Raw genomic sequence first — 19,949 nt, forward strand, 5'->3', positions numbered from 1 at the left:
GGAATTAGACAGTCTTCTGAGGATCATTTTAGCTTTCTTACGGTGCATCATTGGTGAAGAGAGTTTTCTTTTTTGAGAATCATCCTTTGTCGAAGATTCTGGTGCAGCCGTAGTGTGATCCTCATCAGAATCAGAGTCCAATTCTTGAGTTGACAAAACCGAAAATTGGTTTTCATCATGAGCGGCCGATGCTTGAGCATTTCAGCATAAGTCCGCTTGGAGCGTCCTGTGATAGAACGCTTCACTTTATCGGAGTGCTGTTTGTACTTTGGGCACTCCTGTAGTGCGTGAGGATTCTCGCCACAGTGGATACATTTTTCCAATGTTTGTGTACAAGAATCCTCACTGTGTTTTTCACCACATTTACCGCAGCGGAACTTGTTGCCGCAATGGCTGGAAGAATGTCCCAAATTTTTACAGATGGTGCAATTATAGACCCGCGGTACAAACAAGCGCACCGGAAAAAAACACTCTCTACTTTCACATAGTTCGGGAGAACACAACCAGCGAAAGTCACCCGAAACGAGTGTGAAGGCTTATAGACTTTTTGGTTGTCTTCCAAAGATGCTGCATGTAGTTGCCTAACATCCAGAATCTTCACAAGCTCACCAATTAGGGAGTTTTTAAAACAACCCGATGCTTTTTTCAATTCTTCAACACTCAGACTCGCATCGGAGACTACGCCTTCTATCTCCACATCTCGAGAAATGCATGACACAATGTGTATCATTTGATTTAGATCCAAATCCAAACACTGATGATCGCAAATATGTCATTCTAAAACATTTTCTGAATTTAAATAGAATATTTTCTTTCACACTGTATTAATTTTACCTACATAACGGTCATACGTCCGAAATATGCGACCGACATTTTTCTTATGAACGGGAATGAGCACTTTCACTTCATTTTTACACGCAACTGTCCGTGACAATGATGATAGACACAAAAAGATAAGATGAAGTGTAAGTGAAGTGAAAGCGTATATGGAAGTGATGTTCGTGATGATACCCGAGACGAATTGCTCGTTTCGTTTCATAGAATAGGGCCCTATATTTTTAGCTTAAACTGTCATATTAATGAAAAAGTGGTTTCACATAATATGTTTTGGATGTGATAACCGAACCTGATAGTAATAGGACCAGTTCAAAATGTTGAGAACAGTTTTTAGTCGTTTCCTCACAAGCGACTTATGGGGTTTCTCAAACAATCTATTCATTTGAACACACTTACAATCCGTTAGTTAGTTAGTTATTCACTAGAAATAATTCATATGGCGGAACAAGGTCTTCTGGATCAGCTAGTATACATTATATGAATTAGCGCTAGTGTAAACGGTTGATGCGATTTCGATGAATCTCATCATATTTCTTCCTAAATTTCTTCACATGAAAACATCACTAGTCTAAACGCACCGTTAGAAAAAGTTTTTCCAATCATAGGTCTCCTATTAATGCGATACCCGTAGTAGGTACTGCATCGCGTGAAGGGCATACGCCACAGTAGCCAACAAAAGCAAAATTCCCCTGCAAAGAAATGGTTCTGCCAAATAATTCAAGACAGAGAAGCATTCTTTACTAATCCGTATGAGTTAGAATGTGCTGTTTAAGCGCTCCTTTTGTCCCAAACGTCTTCGGACAATGTGGACATGAAAAGGGTCGTTCGCCTGCAAAGGAATTGTTCTGCTAAATGGTTCATTATAGTAAAACATTCATGACTAACCCGTATGAGTTCGAATGTGCGGCTTTAGCGATGAACTTTGCTTGAACATTTTCGGACAATGTGGACAAGCGTAAGGACGTTCACCTACAAAGGAATGATTCTGCTGAATAGTTCATTGAATTGATTATTTTCTACAGACCCGTATGAGTTCGAATGTGCGCTCGGAGCGTTGAAGCATTCCTATATGCGTTCTGACAGTGTGGACACGAAAAGGAACTTTTACCTGCCAAGAAATTACGCTGCTGAATGGTTCATTGCATTGAATATTTTTCCTACAAACCGGTATGAGATCGAACGTGCACTTTTAGTCTAGTTCTTGAGGAAAATGTTTCTACACACTCTTCACATTTAAATACAGGTTTCTCTCCTGAAAAAGATAGTTTCAATAGATTGTAGTCAATATTTACAGAAAATAACAAATACAAATAGTTCGTAATAAAACATGTTCTACCAACCCGGATGAGCTTGGATGTGCGTTTGGAGCGCTGAAGATTTTACAAACGTCTTAGGACATTGTGGACAAGAATAGGGACGTTCGCCTGCAAAGGAATTATTCCGCTGAATTGTTTGTTGAAAAAATTGAGAATTGTTTGTTTAAACCCACACTTATTGGTGCGAATGTGATATTGGAGCAATGTACTCTGCGTAAACGCTTTTGAACAACGTAAACAAGAATAGGGACGATCACCTGCAAACGATTGACTCTGCTGAATGGTTCATTACAGTAAAACGTATCCTACCAACCCGTATGGTTTCGAATGTGAATTCGGAGCTTTGCCGATTCCCTATATGTTTTCTGACAATATGGACAAGGAAAGGGTCGTTCACCTACAACGAAATGACTGCTGAATGATTCATTGAATGGAATTGTTTTGACAAACCCGTATGAGTTAGAACGTGCACTTTTAGTCTATGTCTTGAAGCAAATGTTTTTTCACACTTTTCACATTTCAACAGTATCCTTCCTATAAAAGATTCAGATCAGTACATTATTTAATTGTGTGTTATCGTATCAGGTCATTCGACAACCTTCTTTCGCGGAGCCCTTCTTACGTTTTGATACAGCATCTGGAGTTGATGACATATTGTCGTCATCATCTATTTCCCTGATGAAGAATATCTCTCCGATTTCTCTGATTTGCATTTCGTCATCCTGTCCGATCGGTCGGAAATCCACTGCTGGGTCTGTCTCGAAAATATCTTTATTATCCGACAGCTCGTCGTTAATCGTTAGCTCTGGTTCCATCTTGATGTCAGTCGGTTCGGAGATGGGCAAAATTTGGAAGCAACTCTCGGGAATGTTGTGGACTGTTATGAATTCCTGGTGACATTTGTCGCATGTAGGATAACTGCTCAACGGAGAAGTGAAACTTCTCAACTTCTGCAGGACAGTTTTTAGCTTCTGCTCTTCATGAGAGGGAACCAGCACGTGATGGAATTTATCATTGCACATATTGGAGCAAAAGCTACATTGGTCACTGTTGAATGGCCACATATCAGATATCACCAATATATAATACAAATTTTTGATCGCAAATATTTGGTCGATTAATAATCGTTAGTTAAGATTTACCAAAGCATGCCTCGTTATTAAACCAATTCCGATTCAGTTGGGTCGGTTTTTGCACTAGCGGGCCAACCCAACAAAACTATCGGCCGATAAAAAGGCTGCAGTCTGTGGGGGGGCTCTGAGAAACGATTTCGACTTGCAATCGTGCGATTTTCCATATATTTTTCAAATATACTTACTGGTTGTTGCTAATAAACGCCATCTCCCTTCTCCAGTTTTATTTATTTGTACGGTCTATATTTTGGAACAAAAACAAAACAAACTTAGGCCGAGGTGACACTGGATCGGAGCCAAGGCGCTTATATCAATGTGTAACAGGTGAAGCAACATCATCACTTCAAGAAGAAGGCTATTACGGTTTGTGGAGCGGGGGTTGTTTGTGGCGTATCCTAGCAATAACAAATGCTAGGATACGCCATTTTTGCATTTTCACATGCGAGAGTAGTGGTAATGAGAATGAAATTCTACAAAATCATCCCTCCTTTTTCACATAAATTCGCAAAGGCGAACATAGTAGGCATTGTTCGAATGAGCGTCGTATCAGTTTGTAGAGAGCCGCCGGCAGCGTTCTGATACTGTTTGTAAACAATACCGACAGCAATTCCAATATGGCTGAAAGTGCATTTCATATGATTGTTTCACCTGGTATAAATAGAGGCGCCTTGATCGGAGCTAAAGCCGGGTTCAGACGGTGCGAGTAAGCATACGAGTCGATCTAGTCAGTTACTGCAGTGCAGCTACTCACACCGTGTGAACACATCATTCCAGTTAGTGTCATGTGTGATTCGGCGTGCGAGCTACTTCAAAGTTTTTTGAATTTACTCGCACTCGCATCCCTCAAAACGTCAAAAACAGAATTTAGCGCTCGAATCAGGGATGCCAAATCTTTACATTGTCTTGACATGTCTCTATTTTTAAGATATTTGAAAATGTGCGAAGATATTTATAGATTTGAAAATTATTGGAAAACTAATACGTTTTCTTTTTGAGATAACTTTATTGGGAATCTGAATATAAAATCATTATCGGGCACAATTTTCATTCAGAATTCACTCACAACTTGCAAAAAAAAGTATTGTTCTAAGAAACAGAATACATAATCGATATAAAAAAGTAGATTTTCCTTCATTATTTTAGTTTTCGAGGCGTATTTGTTCCTTCTGCAAATCTACTATCATTTTCATTTTCCTCATCTGACAAATTCGGACCTGATTGCTGTTTCTGACTATTTGATGAACATTTGAAAAATCGTCTGGCATCTCTGGTAAACCCGTGCCGTAGTATCTAGTTTCTTGCCAGCAGCTCACATTGTGTGAACGGACAAGGCGAGTCAACCATTTGTCAAGCGAGTTCACCGGGTCAGTAGCTGCTCATTGTGAAGTCAGCTACTAGCAACGTATAAATGGACCTTAAGACAAGACGTGACAACTGGCTTCTTACTCTTCTTTCTGCATTTTCGTCGACCAAGTGCTAGATAACAGGGAAGCGAGATGTGAAGGTTGCCAAATGTTATAAAATTTCGGAAGATTATTTTCCCATGAAAAACATGTGTTCTTCTTATCATGTATTTTCTGTGCTGCACCATTTTTGACGTAGGACTACGTCTTTCATTTCTATACCGGGGTGTAAAATCAAAGTTTCGAAAACGAAAGCGTTACGCCGGAGACCGAGATTTTGAGTGTTAATAGCTCCTAAACAACTGAACGAAATGGTATGATAAACACTTCATTCGAAAGATAAAATGTCTACGCGTTCTATACTTGTTACTTTCTGATCCAAAAACTTGTTTCAATAGTCTTAAATTTGCTTTCAAAATAGGCTATTGAAATCACCAATCGGTATATAAGCGAGCGCCGCTCGGAAATCCACTCAGTTCTAATTGAACAGCGATTGGAGCATGTTGTCGCTGTTGTGGTGAAGCTCTTCGTTTATCATGAAAGCGCGGATGAACGGTGTCACCAAGAGCCTGTTTGTGCACCTTAGGCCAGAAGGGAATCCATCAGGAGGAGAGTGATGCTACAAACGGTTCCCCGGGAAGATCTCGAAGCAGCCGCTACACACACACATACACGCACGGAATTCTTTCCGTTTGGATCGAGAAAGATCCGGAAAATAATCTGCCAGTTCCTCTAGGAATTTAAAAATACATTCATGTGAAAGAGTTTATTTGAATGTTTTCTATCCATGTAACACTGTGACCAAATATGTTTCAATCAAGTGCTATTAACAGATGGTTATCGAGTTAGCATTAACCACTGGTGGGCTTCCAGTATCGAGGAAAATGTGGAAATATCTAATCGTTACTGAAAATAATCTGCCAGTTCCTCTGGGAATTTAAAATTACATTCATATGAAAGAGTTTATTTTAATGTTTTCTATCCATGTAACACTGTGACCAAATACATTAGGTTTTGTGATTTTTCAATCAATCGCAATCAACAGGATAGCTTCTGAAGATTATTCTTCCCTATCAGTAGGATATTTCCGTATCTAATATTGGATGCATAAAACCTTGTGCCTCCAACGTAACGCTCTCGATTTCGAAGTTCTCCAAATATTCATTCATTCAGAATGAATTCAGATTCAACTTCATACAAATGATCTCTAAATCAACGATAGTCCTACGTCACCCTTGCGGTTATACCATAGATATAACCTACTTCCTGTTTATTGTATTAATTTTTCAACCGAATATCACATATTTTCAACAATAAGTATTTTCCTGTTATTTTGGTATGCAAAAAAATAAAACGCGAAGAGATAAAGAAAACTAAAAAACCTAGATTTGATAGTAGGAGTATGATATGTTGAAATACATGAATTAAATTCAAAGTTAATTTTATTTATCAAGAGATTATGGGCCTTACCGTTTACACTTCACGATGAAAACGAAATGAACGACACGCCATTAAATTTCGTTTTACGAGTTAGAGAAAATGATGGGTTTTCAGGTAGAATGAACAGTTTTCAAATAGAAATTATGAATGAAAATTAACTGCTCCCTATCAAATTAGTGTTCAATGTGAATAGAAAACCTTGCTTTCCACATTTGGTAAAATAATCTCGTACTAAAATTGTATCTGAAGATAATTTTACATTATAATGATAAGTGATAATATTGGAAAGTGTATAGAAAATAGATCAGGTTAGGGTAAGAAAGACGTACTTCAAGTAAATAAATAACGCCAGATAGAAATTTTCATTTAGATTATAGCAATTTAAAAATGCCTTCGAGCCGAGTAGTAAGACTTGTTAAAAACTAATTTCGTATCCAGATATCGACACCGTATCGTTGTCATCGCGGATACTCTTCATTTCTTTTTCACCGTGGAGTGTATAAGGGAAAAAGGCCCTATAATTCAACTTTGATATCGTTCAAATACAAACAGTACTGAAATATTGATAAAATAAGACATTCCCAAATTATAACATAACGTTTATTTAGTTTTGTTTTGTAAGTATGTATGGTTTATTCAGGTTCCAACATGATTTTAAATACTTTTTCTGCTGCCTTGGTTGTTATTTGTTATTTGATCTTAATTTTATTGCTAACTGCTTTACGGTTGAAAAATTATTGAATGCTCTTCTCTGCTAGGTCGCTGCTATTATGCTAATATAAAAAATAAAATATAGTTGGCAACACTGTGAAAATCTTGGAAATCCCATTTTTGTATATTTATCTTTGTCAATTATTTTCCTCATCAGCCAATCAGAAGCCGAGTTGCAAGTGGTCCAAGTTTGACTGAAAAAGTGGTCCGAAATCGGCCCCCTATAGGTGATCTAACGTACAAATCTACACCTAGGCGGCGCTGCGGTGAAAGTGATGATGGTTTTAAATTTTGCCATGTGAGCTTATGGAAGGTTTGTAGTTCTTTCCATAAATTACAATGTTATAATCATAAAAGATTATTTGATTGCGATGAGTTTATAAGAAATTTAATTCTGCGCAATTTTATATATAACATGTTATTTATTTACCTCTTTCAGTAGTGAAAACTATAAAAATGTTGACAATGGTTGAATTAAAGAAGGAAATTCGAGAGCACAATCAAACACAAGTAGAAAAATGCACGATTCCTGCATGTGAGAACTACCTTGGAAAGCGCGGAAGTAAAATATACGTGATTTGTTTTTGAGTTTTAGGTTACATTAGCATCATTTTCCTAGTTCAAAAACAAAATCCAGATGTCTCACCGATCGTTTACGTTTTGCGTTAGATCGCCAATTGTCATGTCTCGTCTCAGGATCGGAGTACTCACGAAAATTTTATTGTACGATAACTGACGAAGAGAAACAAACAAATTTTGTTCGATAGAAGCTGGTGAATTCGAACGAAGCAAAGGGGAAGCAATGTAACCACACCAATACAACTCAATGTGGTTGTTTACTTTCACTATTGCATACAATTTGCTTTGACGGCGGAATGTTGTCGACATCTGGATACGACATTAGTTTGTATGAAGCTAACTATTCTCTATCAGATTAGTCGGCCCTAAGGCAGTTTTAAATTGCTAAAATGTGTATGAGAATTTTTTTCTTGGCGTTATTTACCTACTACAAGTACGTTTTTCTGACCCTAATTTAAACTATTTTCTATGAATTTTCAAATATTCTCACCAAAACTTACCATTATAATATAAAATTATCTTTAGACACTATTTTTGTATGATATTTTTTCACTACTTGCAAGCAAAAGTGATTTTCATTTACATAGAATACTAATTTGATTTGGGAAAAATTATTTTCATTCATAATTTTTATTTTGAAAGTGTGTTCATTTCTTCTGCAAACCCCTATTGTCATGCCAACTCTCCCATTCCGTAATACGAAGCTCAATGCCGTCAACGCGGATTCGTACGACCTCTTTTCTGCATCCAGTGTCACCGGCGCCTTATTTGTGTGCTATTTGTATCTCTTGAACAAGGCGCCTCTATATATACCAGGTGAAACAATCATATGAAATGCACTTTCAGCCATATTGGAATTGCTGTCGGTATTGTTTACAAACAGTATCAGAACGCTGCCGGCGGCTCTCTACAAACTGCTGCGACGCTTATTCGAACGATGCCTACTTTGTTCGGCTTTCGCGAATTTATGTGAAGAAGACGGGATGATTTTGTAGAATTTCATTCTCATCCAGTTCATCCACTACTCTTGCATGTGAACATGCAAAAATGGCGTATCCTAGCAATAACAAAACAAACAACCCCCGCTCCACAAACCGTAATACCCTTCTAATTGAAGTGATGATGTTGCTTCACCTGTTATACATTTATACAAGAGCCTTGCTCTTGAACTGAAAGTCAGCGATGCCAGATGATTTTTTCGAATTCACATGGTACGAAAAATGTCTTCAAATGTCTTCACAATCATAAGGGGCTGTCCACATACCACGTGGACAGCATGATTTTAGACACTCCCTTCTTCTCCGTGGAGAAGCGCGAACATTTCTTTTACCGCTCCCCCTGTTGACCACGTGGACATTTCTCCAACTTTTGGAAAAAATCATAAAAAATCTATTTTTTTCGCATTGAATTTCATTTCAAGATTGTTCCTATTTTCTTTTCCATGTTTTTTATTGATAAAAATGACAGTCTTATTAATAGTAACGATTTGCTTTAAATTCTTTCCAACAGGAAGCTAATTATTTTCTTCCAAATTCCTGTTACGTTATCTCCATATCCATATCAAATATCACTTGTGAAACTACTCTCTAGTATTCTTATTAGGGCTGTTTGAGTTTTCAAAAAAATCAGACAATGAAATGAAGCACCTTGTCTGAAAACAGATGTTGGCATTTGTCGAAGAAAAGCGAATCCCGAAACAATACAGAAATGGTATCAGGAAAAACCATGTTGATATAATCGCGGTAGTTCGGTAGCGCCTGGTGACTATAATGAACTTAGTCAAAACAAAACCCTGCTGTATTATAGCGATCGATGATTTCGTTGATCTATAACCCTTAATTCTTAAATCATGCTAAACATTGTCCGGGAAAATACGTATCGATTCTAAGGAAGAAATCAAAAGCATAATTTTCCTAGATATACATTTATTCGATTATAGGTGCACCGTTTTGTTCCATAACATTTAAGCATCTTTCACGCAACTTTAGAATTCCATTCTCTCAAAACTTCTTTGTTTTCTCGTCAAAAAATTAGACAAAGTGCTTTTTATGCTATACAGTGAGTTGAAGTTCTTACAGGAATCTTAACAGTTGATAATCTAAAGATACAATATCTGGTGAGTAAGGCGAGTGGGGTCTTAGAAGCACCCTGGAAGCGTTGTGGATTTTAATACGTTCAGCTGCGAGAAGTACTTGTTGGAATTCATCGAGACTAGTTGCTTGGTAGAAGCTCATAATACAGATTTTTGCTACACCACTTTTCTCACCGCGCCAAGGGTCGAGTGCTGAGAATTAATCTTGATAAGTGTGTGCATTTGGTTGTCATCAGAAGCAGCATGGACTTTCCAGACAACCCAATAGAAGCGTAATACTAAAATTTCCAGATAACATTAAAGAAAAACATCATTGCAAGAAACAGATCTTTAGAGGTACGGCCCGTGCACCCATGGAAGAATTTCTTGTACGTTTCAATTTTTGGGGAAAACCTTGCGAGTGGTTGAAAAATAGAAAGGATGCAGTTTTGTCATCAAGAGCGGAAGCTGAATCGAAACCCGCACTTAAGTCGGGATTTTCAATACTACGAGAATTACAACAATTATTTTTGGGTGGCTTTATCCTGACGGAATGCAAGATCCTCTATTACCAATTGGACGTGGTATAAGCGTGGACAAGCGTGGACTTTTCCGTAACCCCTACCCCCCCTAAAGTTGTTCACGTGGTATGTGGACAGCCCCTAACGGAGGAAACTAAAATTCATAACTTACTATTGAATAAAATGTGATAAGTTATTCAATGTTTATATCGATTAACATTGTTATATAGCGCACTTCATTAAACTCACGGTAAGTTAATTGAAGTTTACTTCATTTTTTTTTCCAATTTATTCATTTGTAAGGCTCAATCGCATAAGCTTTTGCGGAGCAGCTAATTCAAGATTTGTTCATACAAGATTTCAACTTTAATCTATGTTTAGTAGGATTGGACTGATTACTCGCGGTTTACTCGAGATTAGAGGGGCAACCATTTTTGTGGGACCGGTCAAGTTAGGGATAATGATAAGGGGCACCGTTGTCTTAACCGAGGGCTGCCACACGCACTGTAGCCTTGTGCATAATGCCAGGGATAACATCTGGTGTTCGATTGGTTGTCGAGGGTGGGCGACGGTGAGATGAGGGGACAAGACAAACAAACTAATAACGAAAAAGAAGAACACGAAAGCATTGAATTTCTATACTAGACCGTTTCACAAACATATAGATCAACTGCATATATCAGATGTCACGAGTTCCTAGTACATCTCTAACAGAAATATAGGGTTGTCTACCTTGTGCCTCAAAGGTATTCAAAAGGTACTCTCTGACTGTGGAATTATCCGTACATTGCCAAACTGCGTGATCGATGTCATCGTAACCGTTTTCACACCGACAGACATTGCTTTGAACAAGATTTATTCTGTGGAAATCGAGGGGGTACACATCTAGCGAGTAGTGGTTGGACATAAGTCTACTCATTACACGAATGAAGTCACGACTTACGTCCAAACCTTTGCACCACGCTCTCGAAGAAGCATCTGGTATAATTAAATGTAACCACCGCCCAAGACTTCCAGTTTCCCAATCGGTTTGCCAACTGAAGAGAGAACTCTGACGCAGTAATTGGAAAAATTCATCGTATGAAATCTGTCTATCAAACAATTCGCCTTCCTGGGCACCCACCTTTGCGAGAGTGTCTGCCTTCTCATTGCTAGGAAATGAGCAATGAGAGGGGACCCATCCAAAGGTTATCTAATAAAATGTTTCGATCAGTGCACTCATCTGCTGCCTCACTTTTGTGAGGAAATAAGATGGGTGCCTACTAGTTTTCATCGACTGGAGAGCCTCAAGCGAACTGAGACTATCCGAGAAAATGAAGTAATGGCCTGCAGGCTTGTTAGAGATCATCCCCAATGCGAAGGCGATTGCTGCCAGCTCTGCAACATAAACGGAACAAGGTTCCTGCAGTTTGCGGAAAGCGCTCGAATTTTCATTGAAAACACCGAAGCCAGTGGATCCATTGAGGCGAGACCCATCAGTGAAGTATCTTTTCATGCAATTGACTTTTTGGTACTTTCGGTTAAAAATACGGGGAATGAAAGTTGGTCGAAGCTGATCTGAAATCCCAAGTATTGCTTGTTTCATCGACAGATCGTATTCAATTGAGGAACTGCTGATGGTGAAGTGAGCACGATCTGGAGTAAACGATGGAAGACAAATATCTGACGAAATATAGTGGTAATAAATTCTCATAAACCGAGATTGTATATTTAGATGAAGAATTTTTTCAAAGTTTTCAATCACAAGTGTGTTCGTGACACCGCATTTCACCAGTATTCTGAGAGAAAGTTCCCAGAATCGGTTCTGTAGAGGAGTTACTCTTGCCAGAATCTCGAGACTTATGTTATGCGTTGAGTGCATACAACCGAGAGCTATACGCAGACAATGACATTGAATTCGTTCCAATTTCAGAAGGTGACTTTTAGCTGCTGAGAGAAAGCAGAAAGATCCGTACTCCAGAATACACTCATACCTCGCTTTACGGCCTAGATACATTCCACGAAACATGGCCGCAAAGCGAAAAGTCGTATAAAGAATCAGTTGTATATCGATATAGGGTTAGAAATAGTTTTTTTGCCGTTATAGCGAAACATTTTAGACCATAAATCGAAAACATGCCTTAATTGAAGAGAACCATTATAGTGAAACGCCGTATAAAGCGACCATATAGCGAGGTATGAGTGTAGATTGAATAGTTGTTTTATAAAGCGTTTTGAGATCTACCGGATGAGCTCCCCACCACGTGCCGCAAATCGAGCGGAAAAAGTTGACCCTCTTTTGACATTTTTGCTTCAAATACGTAATGTGGGTATTCCAAGTGCATTTCGAATCATACCAGACACCAGGATACTTGAAGGTCTATGATTGGGTAATGCTTCTGCCCAAAGGCTTAAGTTGCAATTGGGCTTGGAACCGCTTTCTAGTAAACACTACCAGTTCAGTTTTCGGCGGCGCGAATTCGATCCCTAAGTTCCTTGCCCAAGAAGACAAGTTATCTAGGGAATTTTGCAATGGTCTTTGCAAGTTTTCGGCATGGGGACCTCTGACGGAAACCACACCATCATCTGCAAGCTGTCCTTAGAGTTCGAAACCCAAATTGTGTACTTGATAGCAAATTATTTGTCTTCGAGTCTTCGAAGGATCATTTTCTCCAACAATTTTCTAATGCACGAGAGCAATCGGACGATATGAGTTATGGTCAGACACTGGTTTGCCAGACTTTTGAATTGCTATTACTTTGACAATGTTGTTTTCTAGTCGGGTATTGAATAAGTCTAGCAAGTGTCTTTTCGCGATATCGGGAAGATTTTTTAGAAGAACGAATTTAATAATATCGCTTCCGGGTGAAGAGTTGTTCGATGAAAACAGAGCTATAGAAAATTCCAGCATTGTAAATGAACTGCCCAGAGGGCCACTGCTCGGAAATGTTTCTCGAAGAATTAGTTGGGCTGGAACTGAATCTGGACAGACCTTTTTAGCGAAATCGAATATCCATCGATTGAAGTATTCTTCACTCTCGTTGGTAGATGAGCGGTTACGCATGTTGCGAGCTACCCTCCACAAGGTACGTATTTAGTTTCCACGAGAAAGACCTTCAATAAAATTGTAACCGGGTTTTTTTGCTTTAACTAATTGTTTCAGCTGCATTTCAAGCTTTGAATATTCCTCGAAGTGTGTGGATGTTCCATGTCTAAGAAAAGTTTTAAAAGCATCCGATTTTTTCAAATACAATTTTGTGCATCCATCGTCCCAGGAGTCCCAGGAGTGGCTGGTTTTCTTTTAAACTGAGCACTTGGGACTTTTCTTTTTTGTGCTTCCAGTGGGCTTTTATACATCAAATTGACGAAAAAATCGATACTCTTCCAATGGTGGAAGTACATCTATTGATTCGACACCGATTTTTACCGCCGTTGCAAATTTTTGCCAGTCGATGTTCCTTGTTAGGTCAAATGGAACTCGAGATGGTTCAGAGGATTACGGGCTACACTTGATTGATATATTAATTGGCAAGTGATCGCTACCATGGGGATCATTGATGACCTTTCACTGACAATCTAATGATACCGAACTTGAGCAAAAAGATAAGTCGAGGCGGAGGTTTTGGAATTCGTGTCGCCTCACCAGTGTTCAAGATAGTTAAATTGAAATTATCACATAAATCGTAAAAAATAGCCACTCTAGCGTCATAATAAGGATCGCCTCACCCAGTACCATGGGAGTTCATGTCACCCAGAATTAGAACTGGGGATGAGAGAATCGAGACTAGACTCCAAAGTTGACTACGACTGATGTAAGTATTTGGAGGAACGTATACTGAAGCTATGCAAAGTTCTTTATTCTTTGCAGTTATTTGACACGCGACAATCTCGACGTCTGATCGAGCTGGGATATAGAATTATATTATAGAAAGAGTAGCACTTTTTGATCCCCAAAAGTACTCATTTCTATCTAGACGAATAATGTTAAAATCGTGGAAGTTGAGTTCTGTGTCAGAAGAAAGCCATGTTTCAGAAAGGGCGAATATATCACAGTCATAATTTTGAGGTAAAAATTTGAACGAGTCTAGTTTAGGCACTAGACTACGGTAGTTCCATTGTAGCACATGATTGATGCAAAAAGGGGCCATGAAACAGTCAATTGTTTAAGATAAGACATCAAAGAGGCACAAATAAGGCTTCTAAGGGAGTCTTGAATATTGAGGGTGTTTAATATGATGTACACAATGTCCCAAAAAGCTATCAATCTTCGATTGGACGCGAATTTTCTACGAGAAAATCGAGAGGCAGCGTTTTTATTTCTCTCTCTTCTGGATAACGGCTGAAATCCTTACTGGCTGAGAAGGAGCCTTTGGATTCGTTTTTTACCATTACTCTTGGAATTAGACAATCTTTCGAGGATCATTTTAGCTTTCTTACGGTGCATCATAGAAGAGAGTTTCCTCTTTGAAAATCAGAGTCCGATTCTTGAGTTAACAAAACCGAAAATTGATTTTCATAATGAGCGGCTGATGCGACCTTGAGCATTTCTGCATAAGTCCGCTTGAAGCGTCCTGTTATAGAACGCTTGACTTTATCGGAGTGCTGTTTGTACCTTCGGTACTCCTGTAGAGGGTGAGGGTCCTCGCCACAGTGAATGCATTTTTTCCACTGTTTGTGTGCAAGAATCCTCACTGTGTTTTTCACCACAGTTGCCACAATGGCTGAAAGAATGTCCCAGTTTTTTACAATTGGTGGAATTGTAAACCCGCGGTACAAACAGGCGCACCGAAAAAAAAACATTCTCTACTTTCGCGTAGTTTGGGAGAACAGAACCGGCGAAAGTCACCCGAAAAGAGTGTGAGGGCATATAAACTGTTTTATTGTCTTCCAAAGATGCTGAATGCAGTTGTCTAACATCCAGAATCTTCACAAGCTCTCCAATTAACGTTTTTAAAACAACCCGACGCTTTTTTCAGTTCATCGACACTCAGACCCGCGTCGGTGACTACACCTTCTATCTCCACATCTCGAGAAGGGAAGTAGATGTGATACTTCCTGTTAAAAACCTCGTGGTCAACAATCTCGTTTGCCACATCAAAAGACGGTGCTTCTACACGCAGTTTATCCGGTCTCTCTTCACGTATCGAGACACCCGGATGCTTACACAGCAAATCTCTTGAGATGTCAAGAGTTCTCAGCGATTTTTCTTTGGGCCGAAAGAAGACAACCCACGGTTCCTTTGAGGACGATTGGTAGTAGCACGTCCGCGCAACAATGCACAATGGTCCAGGTCTAGAGCTCGACAGTTATTCTCTAGACAAAAACTGTCTTCGACAAAGTTGTTGCATATGTTGCGCTTATTTTTATGTTGTCAACCAACCAACTTTTACGATGAAATAAAAATTCTAACTTTCTTATCTTTATAGATAGAGGTAAACATAGTTCTACAATGTTATAGCCCCAGTTATTTCAAAAAACTTCTTAGAACAAAGTTTTTTTTCTATCTCTTGAAATAACCAATATAGCGCTTTATTTTTCTAGGTTGCGTTAGGGTCACCATAAAAAAAAACAGGTTTTTTGCCCTAACGGTTTTATATTTCAAATTCTACAAACTGTCTTCAGAAGACTTTTAGAGCTTACTAAGCCAAAAATTTTGCGATGCAGATCTTGTCAATATCTCAACTCTACTCAATGTTATTGATATTACTTCCCAAAAAACACACTCTCTTCATTCGCTTGTCATTCTTTTTGAGGCAAACATAAAAAATGTTCATTCACGGTTCACGACTCTACATAATGTGGGATTTCCAAAACTATGTTATTTTTTGTATTTGAGTAAAATAAAATTGAAATCATAAGTTTTTTTGGATGAAACCCCATCAATAACTTTGAGTAGTATTAAGATATTGACAAGTTCTGCATCGCAAAATGTTGTTCATAATACACTCTAAATGTCGTCCCAAGATAATTTTGATGTAGAGGTTGAAATATAAAAGTTAGAGCAAAAAACTTTGTTCTACAAAGTTGTCTCAAATAACTGGGAATACAACATTGTCGAACCAGGAGATGTATTAAAATGGAAATTAGCATTTAGAGCTCAACAGTTGTTCTCTAGACAAAAACTTTCTTCGACAAAGTTGTTACATACGATAGATTGCTCATTTTTATGTTATCAAAAATAGGGTGACCAAAATTTTCGATTAAATAAAAAGTCTAACTTTCTTATCTTTATAGATAGAGGTGAACATAGTTCGACAATGTTGTAGTCCTAGTTTTTTAAGACATCTTTGTAGGATAATTTTTTTTTCTATCTCTTGAAATAATTGCGCCTTTCTTCTAAGTTACGTTAGGGTCACCATGAAAAAAACTGTTTTTTGCTCTAACTTTTATATGTCAAATTCTACATACAAACTGTCTTCGGAAGACTTTTAGAACTTACCAATTGACAAGTTCTGCACCACAAAATGTTGGTAAACTCTAGAAGTCGTACGAAGACTATTTTGATGTAGAATTTGAAATATAACAGTTAAAGTAAAAAAAAACCGTTTTTTCATGGTTACCCTAATGCAACTTGGATAGAAAGCGCCATAAACAACTTTGTGCGAGATATTTGTTCTTCAGACAAAAATTCCCTTCAACCAAGGTTTTTCATATGATAGAGCGCTCATTTTTATGTTATCAAAAGTAGGGTGACCATAATTGTCGATGAAATAAAAGATCTAACTTTCTTATCTTTATAGATAGAGTCAAACATAATTCAACAATGTTGTAGCCCCAATCATTTTAAACAATTTTGTAGAACAAAGCTTTTTTCTATCTTTTAATATAATCGATTTAGCGCTTTTTTCTAAATGAAAAAACGGGTTTTTTTTGCTTCAACTTTTATATTTCAAATTCTAGATCAAAACTGTCTTCGTACGACTTTTAGAGCTTATCAATCCCAACATTTTACAATGCAGAACTTGTCAATATCTTAATCCTACTTAAAGTTATTGATGGTTTTTACCCAAAAACTCATGATTTCGTTTTTAATTTACTCAAACACAAAAAATATCATAGTGTTTGCGATTGAAATATGCTCTTTCAAATGCCGTTAATAAACTTTGTTTATGTTGCTCCAGAAAGAATGACAAACAATTGAAGAGAGCGTATTTTTTGGGAAGAAATATCAATAACTTTGAGTAAAGTCGAGATATTGACAAGTTCTGCATCGCAAAATATTTGTATTAGTAAGCTCTAAAAGTTTTTCGAAGACAGTTTGTATGTAGAATTTTACATATAAAAGTTAGAGCAAAAAAACAGTTTTTTTCATGGTGACCCTAACGTAACTTAGAAAAAGGTGCTATATCGGTTATTTCAAGAGATAGAAAAAAAACTTTGTTCTACATGATGTTTCAAATAACTAGGACTACAACATTGTCGAACCATGTTTACCTCTATCTATAAAGATAAGAAAGTTAAATTTTTAATTTCGTCGACAATTTTGGTCACCCTATTTTTGATAACATAAAAATGAGCGCTCTAAATGCTAATTTCCACTTAAATACATCTCCTGGACCATTGTGCATTATGCAATGACACCAGCAGACGCCATAACGGTTGCGCAAACGGTGCGCAACCGCCTGGGAAAACAAAAAAAAACTCACACACACGCTCAAAAACTCAACTTAAAACTAATGGCAGGTTTACATTTAGGGAGATCTTTAGCTATAGATGAATTTATTCACGTGAAAATAGGTGTAAACGGGTGAGAATAAATATGATACACTTATTCGAGGTATATACAACTTGAATAAATTCAGCATATGTAAACGCTTGTGAATTTCTCACTGGTGAGAAATCACTAAAGTTGGATGCAGTTCTAGTTCAGGTGAATAAATTCATCGAAAATATGAATATATCCATTATAGAAGTTCACGCTAGTGTAAACGGTTGATGCGATTTCTATAAATCTCATCATATTTCTTCTCATGAATATATCACTAGTCTAAACCCACCCTAACTTAGACTAAAATTAATTCAAAATTTAAAAAAAAAGATAGCTCAAAACAAAAATTTCTAAGATCTACACTGTTATTTTATATAAGTCGCTTGTCAATAACTTCGGATATTATTTTATAATGCTGTGAAATTTTAGAAATAACTCTATAGTAGAATGGATTGATCGCCCTGAAAAGTTTTTTTTTATTGTAGAATCTATTGACGATAATTGATTGATGATTCATTCTTGCGCTCGCAGAACAATACACTAGCTGATCGTTTGTCGCAATTTGTTTCATGTTAATGCATTGAAAATATACCTCGAACGCTATTCCGCTGGCCTTTTTCGCAATTGACATAGACTCAGCTACAGTCGATTATATACTTGTTGTAACAGCACCATTATTCCACATCTCATAACTACATCAATATAACATTGGCACCGCATGGAAACAATAACAATGACAATACTTGCAAGTATCAAATATCATGCTACATGTTATTCAGTACTGCCTCAGTGGAATCGCACCTCTGGACATCATTCGTACAATGTGAACCAAGCGCCAAACAAGCGTTCGTCATAGCATTTAAACAGAGACATAGAGCTTGAAGCTTCTAATAGCGAATTCGTTTTTAAAACTGAGTCAGTGCCAAACTGACTCTGTAATAAAAAAACGTTTTCAGTTTCACGAATGCGTTGGTTTGTTGGTGTACGTTATATAGTCTGATTTGTTTATATTTACGACGGCAAATGTACAGTGTCGACGTCTGGTGGTGATATTAGTGCTTGGGAGGTAAATTGTTCTCCATCAGATCAGAAGGGCCAAGTGCAGTGTAAACATATTGTTCGATTACCTAACACATGTAGTTCTGACACTCACTTAACCATTTGTCGATGCATTTCCTGTTTGTTCCACAAATAATTACTATTATAATATAAAATTATCATTAGACACAGTTTTCGTTCAATATGTTTCTGCGATATCGGAAAAAATCCTCTTATTTAACACATAAAATAAATATTCGATACGTTAAAGTAAATTTTCATTCATAATTTTGATTTTGAAATTTATTCCACCTGAATATCCATCATTATTTTCACCTCCCAATGAAAGCACACGTAGCTTAATGCCGTCTACTCGAATATACTCTTCAAAATCAGAATCCGAATTGGATTACGCTTCCAATAATACAAAAGCAAAAGCAGCAGGTTTTCCATTTTCATAGTCTTTATTTTTAGATTTTCCAAAATAATATTCGGAACTTGACAGTTCAGTATAGTTGTATTGGTGACCCCGAGTGCCAACCCGTGAAACATCTCAGTGCGAAACTAACAGTTTTCGGGGCGAACTAGTGCGACACTGAGTGCGAAACTGAGTGAATAAAAAAACGTTTTGACAGCAGTTAGTGCGGCACTGGGGTTGAAACTGAACAAAAACGAATTCGCTATAAGAATATAAAAACTTCTCATCATTTTGAGTTATTCTCAATTGAAACGCTTCTGTTAATATTACCGCCAATGCGAAACCAAATCACAGACCAAATTCCAGAACATTTTTTTCCTTGGTGAACCGACGATAGCGTAGCTTGATGATTCCCCACACAATTGTGTAGCTCAGAACCTTAATGTAATGGGGTCAGTTTGATGCAATGATTGTAATGCCAGAGACATCAACGAATGAATAACTTGGTCGCGTCCACAGCTCAACCCGAAACGAAGGTATGTGATGACGCAAAACAAGAAAGAACAAGCGATGTTCATTGCTTTGAAAACAGAACGAGACTGAAAGTTTGCCTCAGCGAGATCCACTGTTTATACCCTAGGCAAATATTCCCTTTCGTTCTTCTTCCTTTCCTTTGTTCAGGGAGACTTTAAATCTTACGATTTCCCCTTCGTTGCTCGTCAATAAGTTGCTCGTTATTGACAGCTCTGTTCGGGAAAACGCCCTAATCAGCCGGGCAAATGTATGGGGAATTGG

General features: G+C 37.7%; 1 protein-coding gene across 3 annotated transcripts; it reads right to left on the minus strand.

Annotated features, from left to right (window-relative positions):
- Nucleotides 1–1,069: 1,069 nt before the first annotated feature.
- On the minus strand, nucleotides 1,070–3,669 carry LOC129768525 (zinc finger protein 182-like). 3 transcript variants are annotated; one of them, XM_055770240.1, is made up of 11 exons: nucleotides 3,472–3,669; nucleotides 3,296–3,410; nucleotides 2,752–3,200; nucleotides 2,604–2,687; nucleotides 2,467–2,550; nucleotides 2,327–2,410; nucleotides 2,178–2,261; nucleotides 2,003–2,089; nucleotides 1,862–1,945; nucleotides 1,723–1,806; nucleotides 1,070–1,666 (listed from the first exon to the last, which is right to left on the minus strand). In XM_055770240.1, the coding sequence occupies exons 2-11, from the start codon at nucleotides 3,301–3,303 to the stop codon at nucleotides 1,578–1,580; spliced, it is 1,137 nt and encodes a 378-aa protein (XP_055626215.1). In that variant the 5' UTR covers nucleotides 3,304–3,410; nucleotides 3,472–3,669; the 3' UTR covers nucleotides 1,070–1,577. The 3 variants fall into 3 exon arrangements, with proteins under 3 accessions (XP_055626215.1, XP_055626214.1, XP_055626216.1); XM_055770239.1 differs by lacking the exon at nucleotides 3,296–3,410 and having other exon boundaries at nucleotides 1,072–1,666; nucleotides 3,472–3,666; XM_055770241.1 differs by lacking the exon at nucleotides 3,296–3,410 and having other exon boundaries at nucleotides 1,073–1,666; nucleotides 2,776–3,200; nucleotides 3,472–3,664.
- Nucleotides 3,670–19,949: the final 16,280 nt, after the last annotated feature.

Source organism: Toxorhynchites rutilus, chromosome 2 (assembly GCF_029784135.1).
Source record: "Toxorhynchites rutilus septentrionalis strain SRP chromosome 2, ASM2978413v1, whole genome shotgun sequence".
Classification (NCBI taxonomy): domain Eukaryota; kingdom Metazoa; phylum Arthropoda; class Insecta; order Diptera; family Culicidae; genus Toxorhynchites; species Toxorhynchites rutilus.

Excerpts from the sequence above, each read along its gene's own strand:
- LOC129768525 (XM_055770239.1), bottom strand. The coding sequence starts at position 3,494 with ATGGCGTTTATTAGCAACAACCA. Across the intron at positions 2,262-2,326 it reads TCACATTCGCACCAATAAGT|GCGAACGTCCCTATTCTTGT; the intron begins GTGGGTTTAAAC and ends ATTCCTTTGCAG. Across the intron at positions 1,946-2,002 it reads GCACGTTCGATCTCATACCG|GTAAAAGTTCCTTTTCGTGT; the intron begins GTTTGTAGGAAA and ends ATTTCTTGGCAG.